Source organism: Tachypleus tridentatus, chromosome 6 (assembly GCF_004210375.1).
Source record: "Tachypleus tridentatus isolate NWPU-2018 chromosome 6, ASM421037v1, whole genome shotgun sequence".
Classification (NCBI taxonomy): Eukaryota; Metazoa; Arthropoda; class Merostomata; order Xiphosura; family Limulidae; genus Tachypleus; species Tachypleus tridentatus.
In genome coordinates, this window is record NC_134830.1 from 114,937,994 (window position 1) to 114,953,268 (window position 15,275).

The 15,275-nt window shown below is 31.8% G+C and overlaps 1 protein-coding gene across 10 annotated transcripts in view; it reads left to right on the top strand.

Moving 5' to 3' along the window:
- Positions 1–15,275, top strand: part of LOC143253364 (uncharacterized) — an 80,316-nt gene that overhangs the window by 38,739 nt on the left and 26,302 nt on the right. For 6 of the 10 annotated variants that reach the window (XR_013029524.1, XM_076507129.1, XM_076507128.1 and 3 more), the window contains exons 2-3: positions 277–1,054; positions 7,471–7,729. Coding sequence is in view for 6 of the 10 variants with exons in the window: in XM_076507129.1 (XP_076363244.1) it covers positions 277–1,054; positions 7,471–7,729 (1,037 nt within the window). In the remaining 4 variants the exon portion in view is untranslated. Of the gene's footprint in view, positions 1–276; positions 1,055–7,470; positions 7,757–12,019; positions 12,148–12,667; positions 12,829–15,275 lie in introns of those variants that run through there. The other 4 variants (XR_013029523.1, XM_076507130.1, XR_013029526.1 and 1 more) reach the window with 3 other exon arrangements.

Below are 15,275 nucleotides of genomic sequence, written 5' to 3' on the forward strand. Positions count from 1 at the left end.
TTCTCAGTTTAAATACTAATGTCTTGCTTTACTTTTGGATCTTTGTTATATTTTGTTGGAAGTTCTATTTTTTATAGACAAAAATGCAAAAGTACATTTGAAAGGTGGACTGAACATTTTTTCCCAGTGTTGTTCTTATTTCATTCTGCCATGTTTTATTTCCATAGTTGTTTATTTTTTTTATAGTAAGAATTCGTAACTTAGGAAACTTTTGTTCAGTGTTGTCTCTGAAAGTATTTATGGTTAAACAAGGCCTTTGTGACTTCTTATTTTCAGTGTGGCCGTAAGCAGTGGAGCCAGTGACTCCTGTCAGTCCAGTGATGCTGCTAGTGTTTCAGAGCCATGCTCACCAGAATGTCCAGCTTCTCCAGATATTCCTCAACCTATGCCCCCTCTTCCTGCTTCTCTGTCAGAGGAAACTAGTGACAACTGTCTACTTGACAGTGATGATTTTGACAGCATTAATTTTGATGTTTTGTCAGGCAGACATTGTTCTCAGGATAGTATACCTGAAGATTCTTGTGTGTATCATAATGATGTTTTCCTTCAGTGTGACACAGTCCATCCCAAAGATGTGTCAGACTTGAGTGAACATAATTTAGAATCTAAAAATTTTGGGGACCAGGTCAACTCTTATGATGTTTCATCAAGGGAACATATACAAAGAGATTTTAGTGAAACAAAGAATTGGATTCATACTTCAGTCACTACTTTTAAGACATTAGATGTGAAAGAATGTGAAAAGCCTCATGTTAAAAGTAACTTTCAGTTTTCACATAATTCATTTTCTAGCCCAGGTTTTACATTCTCGTCGCTCACTAGCCAAACACCAGTTGCTGCCTCGTTATTTTGTAGCCAATCCTCTACTGCCACATCATCAACTTTTAGCCATTCAACTGCCAGTTCTCAGGTTCAGTCAACCCTAGTATGCAATTGGTTGAACTGTGCTTCTGAGATAAACTGTCCAAGTGAACTTGTGGAGCATATCCGTAATGTCCATGTCGACACCCAGAAAGATACAGAAACTGTTACTTGTTTGTGGAAAGGTTGTAAAGTGAGTATGGTAACTTGATTCTGTAAATAAGAATCATGATGCAGTTTTCATGACTGGTTTTTAAATATATGCCTGTTTTTGTACTTTCATCAGTGATTAATAAAGAATTCGTAGTGATTGTACAGATGTGCATTATGTTTATTTATCATTCCATTGCTGCTAAATACTTAGTAATGATAAGAAGATTAACAACTATTGAATTGTTCATATAGTAAGTATCTGCACATGAATTATCAAAATAATATATGCAAATTAAGAACTGTTATTTTGGTATTTATGTTTTACACATTTTTTTTTGCACTATTCCATAATTGTTAATTATCTTACTACATTAGCTTACTAGACAGTTTGAAGTTCAAATAACATTTTGCATTTTTTACCTTTATGTTTAGCATGATGTTAATCAATAAAACGATATTTACAGTAATATGATACAATAATTTGCTGGTTGTTATGTACCTTCTTTGTGTGTTTAGGTATTGTGTTTCAAAAATTAATTCTTCTGAAAAAAGGTTTCAAATATATAATAAGTATTAATTACCAAACAGCAACTTAGATTTAATAGACATCATTTAGGTACAGATAAACAGCTAGGAAATCTCCTCAATCCATTGAGATATTGTAATTGGTGTGGATTTTTGTTTTAAGTATCACGTTTTTAAATAAGGTGATTTTCTTAGAAATAAAAGCCATAGATTGATTTGTTTATGCATATATATCATTTTTTGTTAAGACAGCAAATTAAAACAAAATTAAGTTTACTATCTTAATAAAAGTTACTATGCAGTTTGTTGAAGTTTTGCTCTCTACTGACTATCAGCTTATATAGGATATAGTGTCGATTTAAATGTGCAGCTTTTGTTTTTCAGAGTGGTTGTTCACTTATGTATAATGAGGTTACTTAAGCTGTTAAAATTTAGATTTTAAGCTGAGTTCTAACCAATTTGTATACATTGACAAAATGTAGAAACTTAAATATATTTGATTAGTCTTTAAATCCATGTAATTTTTTTTCAAGATATAAAGACTGTTGATCTTCTGTCTAACAAATCTTTTCTTAAATCAATGAATACTGGAGAACAACAGGTTAGGTGATACACACACAACAAACCAGTATATTGAACTTTTAAAGAAGATCATTTTATGTTTCTTTTAATATAAAATGATTAATCATCCATGACTGCAAGAAATGACTTGTTAATAAGCTGCTAAACTTCAGACTTGTATAAAGATTCATTTGTTGTGTGATAAGACGTAGCTGACCAATGACAGGTACTGGATGACTTATTAATAAACTGCTGAATGAATATTTTAAATGACATACAGTTTGTTTCTCATGGAAAATAAAACTTCACAACTGATTTTAAAATATGGTGCTTTTCCACTATGTTTACTTGTCTGGTTAAGAACAGTGGCATGTAAGAGAAAGTAAGTTTAGATAATTTCCTAACCAAAGCAAGCTCATAATGCAATTCAAGTCATAATAAAATCTGTTTAAGCCTGATTTATGTATAACATAAATTTGTGTGTATAATTCTAAATTACTGGTTAAGGTTAATGTAATTAGTAAGGAAAGCTGAAATTAAGGTGAAATATTTGATATATGAATCTTGCATTTAACTGAATTCCATCACTAAGTCTTGACAGTATATTTAAAAATATAAGTAATGTCTCATGAGACTTGGGCAACAAATGAAGGAGTTATATTATACTTCAACTCATATGCACTATAGTTGTTTTTATTTATAATTATTGATCTTTAACAAGCTGTTAAATCAGAGTTTTGTGTGGAGTGTATTTTTTGTGGTTAAAAATGACTGGAAGATAAATATATCAGCATGAAACATGATTAGACATACCTTATAATTTTTATTTGGTCATGGCATATGAAGAATTATAGTAGGAAATGATGATACAAGAAGTTTTTGAAATGGAATTTTGCCCAAAATATAGTTTTATCTATTCTATTTTATCTTACAGTTCGACAAAACTTCATTTCAAGATTTAATACTATTAGATATATATGTAGTAATTAATATATAAAGATGTTATTTGGATATCCTGTACAAGCAAGCTTTTGATGTATCCAAACAAAATGTGTATTTTTGTCTTTTTCATGTGTAATAATAATAACAAATAAATAAAAATAATTTAAGAAACACAAGATGTAATGACAAATATGTTTACAAATGTAAGCAACAGAAGGTGTGAAATAACATGTTCACTAATGGGAATAGTAGAAGATGCAGCATGCCAAATAAGTGTGCTAATATGAACAGAAGAGAGTATGGTATAACCAGTAAGTGTACTAATGTGAATAATATAGTGTATAGTATAAGAAATATGTGTATTAATTAAAATATAAAAATGTTAGATATTGCATACAAGTGTACTTCTGGGGTACCGTGTATAAGAATGATAAATAAATAAAAATAATATGAAAAGTAAAATATGGCATAACCAACATGTACACTAATTTCAACAATGAAAAATGTCATTAGATATCACATACAACTGTATTTCTGGGATACTGTGTATATTAATGATAAATAAATAAAAATAATATGAGAAGTAAAATATAGCATAACCAACATGTGCACTAATTTGAACAATGGAGAATGTGGTGTAAGAAATGGGTGTTTTAGCTTTAAGTAGTGTTTACAAATGACAACAGCAGCAAAAGATGTAGGCCTTGCAAAAGCAAGAGCTAAAACAGTGAAATAAGTAATTGGGGAAGCAATAATATATTAAAGTAAAAGTAGTAGTTCTTTTTGAAAACAGTAAATCTAACATAGTGAGATGAGGCATAAAATTACAGTTTTTGCTAGAATAAACGGTTGAAGTAACAAGATATTAAACTGAAGGACAATGTAGTTCTCGAAAGCAGCAGGAACTTATGAAATGAGGCATAAAATTACCAGTTTTTAATGTAACAATATTTTAAATATCAAAATAACTTTGTTTCTTATATTAAATTGTGAGTTATCAGTGACAAGACTTGACATAACATATTGTCGACCAAAGTGTGTGTTAGTGTCTTATTTGTGATAATTAATATCACTTTATAAATGATGGATATAAAAATTTAATTAGCTATTATTCTTGAATTTAAGTTGAATCCCAGTTTTCTGCTAAAGTCTAAGAAGATCTGACCACAGGATATTTTCCTGTAAATATGCTACATATTAGAAATTTTAAAATGAAATTTACTTAAATACTGTATTTTTAGAACAAACTAGATTTATTTTCATCCAAAATTGTTGGACATTAAAAGATTCTGTTAATTTATATGTAGTTTGGTGTAATTGTTAAAACTAGACAAAATGTACAGGTGCTGAGTAATATAATTATATTTATATCAAAGTACATTTTCTTTTCCTGTTGTTAGGTATATTTCTTTTGAAAATTACATGATTATATACCTTCTATAAAGATTGACAACTCTCATTTTACATGTTTTGGCAGAAATTTGGCACAGAAATTATTCGCCAATAGAGGGGTGGTGTTCAATGCATAAATTTATATAGGGAATAATTGGTAGCTCTGTTCTAACTATAGTAGAATTATGTATTAAGTTAGGGCATCTGAGACATTATATATATCTATACACGTACATAATTAGTACTATATTATACATATAATACTTTATTATATATATGTTTGTGTATGTGTGTGTGTGTGTGTACATATATATATATATAGTAATAGTAGTAGTAGTAAAGATTTCATACAAGTTCATTTATGTTTTAGGGCAGTAATAATTATGTAATGAGAGTTTAGTGACATACTTAGTTGAAATTTAACTAAATGATCTTCAGTGACTTTCATCATAGATTTCAAAAAATGATCAAAATGAAAGAAAAAAACTCACCTTTTATGTTTTACACTTTACAGACATTTTTATACTTTACACATTGGTATAAAAATAATATTTGGTACAAAAGAGAATGATATATATCTTGCTATATTCTTAATTTCCTATGATTTATATTTATTTCCAAGAGCTTTTCTGACATCAAAGACTAATCATTGGCATCTCGTGCTGTGCTTTTATAGATAGATTTAGTGCATCTGTGTGACAGCTGCTTTGAATATGAACAATCATACTTTGATATTAGTTGATAGGCACTAATTTTAATCGGAGATGTTTGTTCTTTAGTTTACCAAATTGGTGGTTCATTGAACACTACAACCATTTTTTACTTTGCTTTCTGTATTCAAGATTTATGGGAAAAGAAAACTGAGGTGATGCATCCAAGGCATATATGGTGCCAGAGTTTACAATTCATATGTAGTCATGAGTCAAAGAAACATAACTTATCAGTTTGTATGATTATATTTATTTGAAGCTTTTTGACATTTGGAAGTAATTTTATTGAGTTTTTTGTGTAAACAATGTTATTTCCTGTAAAAAACTTAAGCAGATGATTTAGCAAAAAAGTATAAATAGATTTTAGTCAGAATGTATGTGTGCTTGAAATCAGAAGTGTACTTATAATGTCATAATTTCAGGGTAAATGGTGAATGGGTAAAGGCTTTATATTCATAAGATGGCTAATATGGGTATTAAAACTTTAGTTAATGTCATCATGAATTACTTCACCATAGGTAGAGGCTTTAATATCAATGAATTATTTGACTGAGGACATTTTCTACAATGAAATATTTCTCATTTGATAGTTTTATCCAACAGTTAACATACATAGTTCCTGAACAAAGATACCTCTCAACTTTATCTATTTTTATAAGGTGTCAGTTTTATTTAGGAAAAGTTACCTGTTTTAGGCCCCCCTCCCCCCAAAACAAATAGTGGGAATTTGTTGCCTACTGAAAGATGGTTTTGAATGATTTAAATTAATGTATGTTTTAACGTGAAGCTTAAATTTTACTTGTGATAGTGTATCTTTGAGTAGAAACGTTACAATATTGAAGAAATGTGGCAGTCCGGTGTAAAAAGTGATGTACTTGTAGAACACCATATGTTATTGTTCTGCAGTGAAACTGTTTATATCTTTATGACATTAGGGCATGCCTAAGGTAATTGACTTAAAAAAAAAAAAACATTTTCAACCTATGACATTGTTGTAATGTCTCCCTTGTTCATCTTACAGCATCTCTAAATTTTGTAAATAATATTTAATATTTTTGACTTGAGTGGCACCCTAAGATTCATACATAGCCATCCCTAATTTAGAATTGATTACCAAAGTACTTACTGCCTTCACGATTAAACTTGACTGTTCCTAAAGGCCTAATATTATTATTATTCATTATATTATTTTTAGTATAGGTATAAAGGTGTTCCTTTGTATTGGTTTATTTTGGGCTTGAGTTGTTGTATAAGTAAAAAAAAAAAAAATTCTCAACCCAAACGAGCCGTTTTTACATATATATTAGTCTGTGCGGGGCCTGGCATGGCCAAGTGCGTAAGGCGTGCGCTTCGTAATCTGAGGGTCGCGGGTTCGCGCCCGAGTCGCGACAAACATGCTCGCCATCTCAGCCGTGGGGGCGTTATAATGTTACGATCAATCCCACTATTCGTTGGTAAAAGAGTAGCCCAAGAGTTGGCGGTGGGTGGTGATGACTAGCTGCCTTCCCTCTAGTCTTACACTGCTAAATTAGGGACGGCGAGCACAGATAGCCCTCGAGTAGCTTTGTGCGAAATTCCAAAACAAACAAACAAACAAGACTGTTCCTAAAAACTGAAAGTGTAAAATGTGTTAATATTATTACTTGAACCTTAAATCTTCCAATCCATAACCTGATATAATAACTGCTAGATCACATCAAGTCCACAACTTTTATAACAACGTAATCACTATTTATATTTCCAACATATAAAGTTGGTTACTTGCAATTTAGGGATATTATTCCTTATACTAAACTCTCTTGATAATAAAACTTAGAGAATGTAATGAAGGTTTATTTGTTTTTATTTATCAATTGAACTTACAGATGCGTAAGTTTCGAAAGGTATTTCTCGAGGATTTTTCTTTTATTTGCAAGCCCAGGTTTTCGTATGGGAAGACATCTATCTTACTGATGATGCATGGAACGTTTTGTCTGAGCGATTTATTCCAGTCAGCATTGTGGTTGATTATTATTTCAAGTTTTCCGTCGTTTATTCTCAGTTATACTTTTTAGTGCGTTCAAAGTTGAAAGTTAGAAAATGTTTAGAAGTTTTTTGAAACAATTTTGAAAATAGAACTTGTTTTTACTTGTGTAATTATACGGTATGTTTTAGTTTTTATACCATCATCTGTCACGTTGTAAAATTTGTAGTGGAGTAACTTTAAAGGACTTGTGCATTAGATGTCTTTTTTGATATACCTATTCATTCGTTCTAGGACTAACACATTTTAAAATACTAAAACTAGACTCGTGTACATTTATTTATACGTTACGTGTTATTTCAGGTGTACAATCGGCCTTCATGCTCTCTTAGCTGGCTACAGAGGCACATGTTAACTCATGGAGGAAACAAGCCCTTCAAGTGCATCGTCGACGGCTGCGGAAACAGGTTTACTTCCCAGAATGCCTTGGAAAGGCACGTGAACTCTCACTTCAACAGCGTTCCCGCATCTAGTGCAAACAAGACCACCCGAGCCAAGGATGATAGTTTTAACAAGTTGGTCAGGAGGAAGAAGATTCGACATCGTCAGAGATGTTGGCAAGGTAGGAAGGATTCTCACTCGGGGAAAAGTGAGTCATTTAGAATGTCTGCCATCACAACCACCATGAAAAGAGAAGTGGTAGTATAAATATAATATTCGAACTCGTTTTAGCTTTATGATACAACAATATGACGTGAAAATTTGTCCATTTTAATCGTGTTATGCTATACATAAGCGAGAAATAGTAGTCCAAGAAATGGAAACATCCTTTAATTATTCGTAAAGTACCAGCGAATGATGGCGATTAGAGTACAATAATGTTAGATTTGTTGTTAGTTGAGCACAGCTGTTTCCCACTACTTTTGAACAAATATAGCATGAAATTTAGCACCTGGTTTAACTTAGCATTTGCTTTATCACAATATAATTTTGTGGTGGAGTTAAATTTCCAATCAAAAGATGTTATTTCTTAGAAGTTGTTGAACCAAAGTAAAAATAAGAGGAGTCTATACTTAACATCCATGATTTTTGCTTTACTTCAGATGTCATTCGCCGTAGATACGAAAGAAAATGTTATCTGTTATGATTTTAGTCATACTGTTTTTATATTTGATTCTGAAAGTAAGTGTGTCCCTTGTAATGTCTCAACAGTAACCTTTATAATACATATATCCTGCGATTGGCACGACACGAATAGCTACTTATCCAGCACACAAACTTTAGAGGTAAATTTACCTTCGAGGATAATAAATCCGTTGTATGTCAGGCTGTTCTTTCATGTTTTATCTTCATTTTTGAATATTAAAACTAGAACTACCAAGTAGACGGTCTCTCGTAAGTTTTCGGACTTACAACTTCAAATTCGAGATTTGATTCCTTGCAATGGACAGGGTGCAGATAAGTCCATTCATTATGTAGCTTTGAGTTAAAACAAGTTTACAGAGAACCTTTCAGACTTCGTCGGACATTTGTGTGTAGAGTACGAGGTTTATAATAGCCTTTTGTGTTATAACTTCAAACAAAATAACGCCATCTCGTGAAAGAAGTTATTTGTGTATGATATTCAAAAAAGTTTACAGCTGATTGACCAAAGATCGTAGTGGGAATGTGTGACGATTTTTACTGATATGTAAGTAATAACGCGTTTTAAAGTATATGAGGTACATCGACAAATGTGCAATTACGTTTGAAAGGTTTTGTTTTTACAGACACGTTGATCAGAAAAAGAGTAAAAAGAAATTAATCTCCACATATAGCTTGAAATATTTTCAAATAGTTGGTGTTTTATAGATACTCTAGCGTTCGAATCTGATTTCATAAAGATTTACAAACTTCTTATTTCAAGACAAAAAAAAAAAAAAACTTTCCAGGGGACTTTAGATCTGGAAATGCCAGAAAAACTAAAATTAAGGAAATAAGTGTCAGTAAAATTATTAGAAAGAAGAAATATCGATAGAAAAAGATGTAAATATCAGGGTATTTATTAATAACAACAAGAAAACTTCGAACGTCAGTGGTTGCTGTAGACCGATGTTTAATGTTTACCGTTTACATGCAAGTACCGCTTGCATGGGTTGTATTCATTCACTGGCTAAAAATGACGGTTTTATGGAATATATAAAACATACACGCTGTACGTGTTGAAGTATATGTGTGACCATTTTAGTCTGGTAAAATGAAGATTCAGTGCCCATGGCCACCCCATGTTACGTTCTTTTGCATCACGCATACCCTACACGTTCTGGAAAGATATAAACATATATATATTTGGAAAATCTCTAATTTTACGTTCTTGTTATTTTTTTATGGTTCTTTTATTTTACTACAATGTTATAAAGTTACAAAAACACGTTTGTTTAACTTTTAACCGAAGAAGAATAATATTTAAAAGAGTGAATGAGCCCATTGTTTGGAAATAGTTTCAAATTATTATAGTAAATTTTAAGAGAAATTCACCAAGAATAAATACATATATAAATATTTTGATTTAGTATTTTAAGGCTTAACTTACGTTTTTAGTAAATAGTTAAGAGCTTGTTTTATTAATTTTGTCTTTCTCTTTCTACCAATATGTTCGTAATATTTCTATAGATAGTTTCTTTGAGGGTTTAAGTTTATTGTATTTAGTGCGTAAAAGAGATGCAACATTTAAAAATAATAATAAAGAGGGCCGAGGGCTGCCTTGGAAAGCTCATTGTTTTAACCATATAATAGTGATTTGTCTGTCAGCCATTTAGTAGATACAAACGTAGCATCATATAAGCCAGGCTAAACGTTGCAAATTGTACTGTCATGACATCAGTAAAGCCTGTGCATGCCAACAATAATTATGCATCCTCTGGTCTACAACATAGCATGGAATATGAAGTTCAAAAGCAAGACCCATGTATACCTACCTGTATTACGTTGATTACAAAATGTCGTGAAAAATAGATACGTGAACATTATTCAATATTTTCATAGCTGCGAAACCTAAGTGTTAGAGTAAACGATACACTTTTGGTTAAAACTTCATTAGTTAGCCCTCTCGATGTCAGAATCATCACATCCTATCAGTGCATTTATGGAGGATATTTTGTCATAACAAAATAAATTACAATTTATACTAGAATCGTTTTCAATTGTGACACTCGATGTGGTTAAAAAGTTTGTATATTTCAGAACTTCGTGAAAAGCTGTGTGAGGGTTATCTGTGCATGTCCATTTTTAATATTGAACCGATAGACTAAAGGGAAAATTGCTAGTACAATTCTTGAAATGTGTTTTGTCTTACCGAATAATGTTGTTTGGTCGTCATCCTTATAGTGCAAACACAGCTCCAAAGTGCGGAGTGCGCTTTTGCAGAAACAGGTCGCGAACCATGAACTCGATGACTTATAGCCCGGACAAACTAACCATTAGGTCAAGTCCAGTCCTTGTTCGAACATCTAGTGCACAAATATTTTTTAGTTTAACAGTTGAATGCTTTGAAGGTGGTACAAAATCTTCAGAAATAAAATTCTAATAAGATATTTTCGTGCATGGATCTAAACTGTGAATAAGTGTGTATGTTTTGACTTTAGATTCTGTTTACTTCAATTATAATTTTGTTGGATTTAAAAAAACATAGAAATGGAAAAACATTGTAACTAGCTTTAGTTAGAAACATATATTTAATCGTTCAATATCACTGCTGGAAAACTTATTAATTTTTGTGGTTTTACTTCTATGTTTCTTGTCATTTTACAAACTTGCATCTCTGTACAAATTCTTGCAACTTTTTTGTTGATTAATTCGAAACAATCCTTTTAAGATTCTGTGTTGGAATTCTCTGTTACCTGTCTGGATACTGAAACTAGATTTTCAAGGAGTAATTCTGAAACATTCGATGCTGCATTATTTAGAATAGTTTTTATGATAAACCTTTTGCATGACTTCATCAATTAATTTAGCAAGTTTGCTTTGACCTCTAAATTAGCCCACCAGTTGACCTCTGGTTCCGCATCACAGCCTTTAAATTAAACAGATTTCATAACTATCCGTTAATGCGTGTTATCCAAAGTAATTACTTATGGATTTTTGTTATAAAATTCCGCATACCACGTACTGTAGATTGACGAGGGGGGAACTGTTTCGAAAATGAGGTAACATTGAGCTCATAACAGTGTGTTTATTGAACTTTCATAGACTGAGTGTTCAAGAGCTCTGTTGACAAGTTTTATTTATTGTGCGCAAAGTGTAGCGAGAAAAGAATAATATATATAGCTTTCATCACTGAGAAACACCTCTAACCATTACGTAATGAGGTTATTTAGTTAACCTGAGCAGAATGTGCTTACGTGGTCTACCGAGGCGCGTAAGTTTTATAAACTTGTACACATTGCGATTTCTCTGTGAAAATGAGTGGTCAGTCATTTTGTATACCGTGCAGTACCAGAGTAGTTTTCTAGTTCATTACGATTCCGCTGTTTAACAAACTACAAAAAGATGAGCCAATATTGTTCTTTAAAAAAAAACAACAAGTTAAAGCCCAAAACTTTCAAAATATAATTGGGAGAGTATTTGGCTTAACATAATTCGAGCAATTCGACTTTTAATATACATAAATAAATATTAACAATATATGTATATATATTTATATATTATTAAAAGAACAACAACTACTACATATTAAATTAAGACTCTTGAATCTAAAAGAAAGTAAAGGTAATTTATAATTACACTATGCTTTTTAAAAATGTTATTCAGCATTTTTCGTTATCAATTAGAATTATCAGCCATAAAAAAATTAGTTAGTCCTGGGCTAAGAACGAAATGAAAAAAAAATTGAACATTATTACAGTATGTTTTTTGTTGTTTTTTTTCGAAATAGTATTTGTGTAGATGGTCACGTGAAGAAAAATGACGAAGTCCAAACACGAATTACTTCTCGGGGACTCGCCATCTCAGTCGTCTTTCATGTTCATAAGATTTCTAGTGTTAATTATTGTATGACTGAAGGTAAGTTATAGGAATTATTTTACAAACATTTAGCCGCAGGTTTTTTTTTTTAGTTTTGCTACGTTTTCTTTTCTCTACTTAGAAGTCTGCTGAATAATCTTCTAAAAAAAGGAACTTTAAATTTAGCTGGTTGTAAAAGGCTTAATGTGGATGCTATATAACTTGAAGTTTCAAAGTTATAAACTCCATTATCATATCTTACATTAATGCAACTAGTCGAACAGTAGTAGTCAAACATTAACAGTTTGATATATATAGTATTATTGAGAGTGTTACGGATTAGTTTTGTCGTCTCGCTGTAGATCAGAAACATTAAAAAATACGTAATAGAGCATAGTGTCAATAAATATACAAAATAGAATACAGTGTAATTAAATATAAATGGAGAACACGCACAAAATAAACACAAATAATGGCAAAGGTATGAAAATGTCATTATTTAAATGAAATTAAATAACTTGGAGAACATTTAAAAATCAAAAACAAGTTGGCCGAATACATTTTCTTTTTCTCTTCCTAGATTACGTCTGTAGTTGTTAAACGGGTTATTATACCCTAGTGGCAGACAGTGATCTTCACTTTCATGCCTAACGAAATCTGTTTGGGGGGGGATACGTAACTTCGTGTGACGTTTTCCACACCACGTCTGAAAGAAAGAGGAGCGAATAATTTTTTTTTTATCATTTATGGTTTATAAGGAGTATATTAAAAAAAATAGTACTCTGTATTTGTTGCTCTTGAGATTGTGTACACAATAAAGACAAGAAATGGTTACAACTGTGTTTCAAGTGGTAAGTGTTTTTCTTGCATATAATGTCCTGTTGGATTTTCATTCTAATGAAGTTTAGAAATATAAATACACCGTTAAATGAAGTTTTACTTGCATGGTATGTGTGAAATTGTAGCTATAAAATTTGAAGAAACCAAATTATTGTTTAATTATGTGTGAAAGTAAAAAATCCAATTTTATTTGAGATCTAAATCTGCGGTTCAGGCAAACAAGTTTATAGGAACCAAGTTATTAATATTTGTTGTTCTGTTGTTAATTCATGAGTAATGTCTGAAGCCCCCCTTTTTTTTTTTTGACGAAATACTGTTATCACCTGCTGGCAGGATGGTCAAACTTCCTGCGCGGTTCGTTGTGTTATGTGCATAGGTGGCGCTAATGTACTTAGCTTGACATTCTAACACCTTGCTGTTAAATTTCTTTTGCGTGGTAACGATCCCTATTAAAACGCCAGTGTGTTCCGACTGCTGTTAAATCGCACTTGTGTTGTTCAAGAGGTAAACAAAAGAAAAAAGTATTCATGAAGACATTGTAAATTTTGACACAATTGTGCTGACACCTATGTTCAGAATTAATCAGAGTTCAACTCTCAGTTTTTGTTTCTTTAAAACCCCGTGAGTTGTTATCTTTATCATCGAAATCGATTAATTTTAAAACATTTCAACACATCAATTTCATACCAAGCCTGGTTTGAAACATACGATATTTTCATAATTGTAAAAATCTTTAGAATGGAAATTACTGACACATTTTAATTTCATTTAAATCGGTTGTTCTTGTATTATAAACTCCGACAATCTCAAAGCCCCCTACTGGTAAGCCTATGGATTTACAACGCTAAAATCAGAGGTTCGATTCCCCTTGGTGGACTCAGCGGATAGCCCGATGTAGCTTTGCTATCAGAAAACACACATACACACAATCTCAAAAACAAAATCCTAACATTGAATTTTAGTGAATATTGCTCAGTTTCGGATGTCATATGCCGAGAGTAAGGAATCTAGGCAAGAAGTAAATGTAAAGCATTGAAAAACATTATTATAGCCCAAAAATAGCGAAGTTAATAAAGTAATAATTGAACAACATTGTATTCTCAAACTGAAATTAACCACCATTTTATATGTCGTATCTACCTAAAGACTTAACCTTACTATATTTTCTTGCCTGCGTCATTGGGTATTACAGATAGGCAGAACAACATTTCTCGCTTATGTTTTGACTGGTTTCCCAAGTTGAACCATTAATTATAGGTAACAGATAAAAGTGTAATAATACAATAATATTCAGGCGTAGTTGCCCGAAATCACCATTAAATTCTATCTTTTGTTTTCAGTTTCCCAAAAATCTACAAAATAAGCGTTTTTACACAGTATATTTAGTTTACATACTTTGGCTTAACTGAAAATCTTAAAGATTAGTATTTCATTGAAGATTTTGATCTTACTTTAAAATCAATAACAAGTCATGAAAATTAGATTATGTTTAATTTTCAAAATATAATAGCCCATCATCATGCGATCGTGCCTATAAACGTAAAAAGTATACACCTGTATAACTAAGAATAAAATTTACTTAGAATTTTAACGAGGTTTCCGACTGTCAATTAGGCCTAAATGAATCAGCGTGTTTTTATTATTCTGCCAGAGATTGTGTGAAATGTTTAGCTGTCTCAAAGTCTCTGTAACTATTCTTAATGAGTAACTGAAATCTTACGCCACATTCCCGTTGCGTATTTGAGGAAATTGTGTATAATTAGACCTTAATAAACCAGTGTAATTCTACGATATTGTAGGCCCGGCATGGCTAGGTGGTTAAGGCACTCGACTTGTAATCTGAGGGTCGCGGGTTTGAATCCCCGTCACACCAAACATGCTCGCCCTTTCAGCCGTGGGGGCGTTATAATGTGACGGTCAATCCCACTATTCATTGGTAAAAGAGTAGTCCAAGAGTTGGCAGTGGGTGGTGATTACTAGTTGCCTTCCTTCTAGTCTTACACTGCTAAATTAGGATTAGGGACGGCTAGCGCAGATAGCCCTCGTGTAGCTTTGCGCGAAATTAAAAACAAATCAAATTCACATTGTTTTGGTTACATCCAATAGATATTTCAGATAAATACTATCTTGATGTAATTTCAAACATACAGACTTGAAAATTTACCACTGTCAACTGCGGTGAATGTTCTGCATCAGTTCTTATTCTCATTGGAAAAATGTAGAAGACTAGTGAACTTAAAAATTTTTTTGAACACTGAACGAAATGGTTGAGGGCTTGAGTTAACGAAGACAAGTTGAATGCAGTGGTTCGATTTTTTTTTCTCATTTTTGCCTCAAGAGCTCGTCAT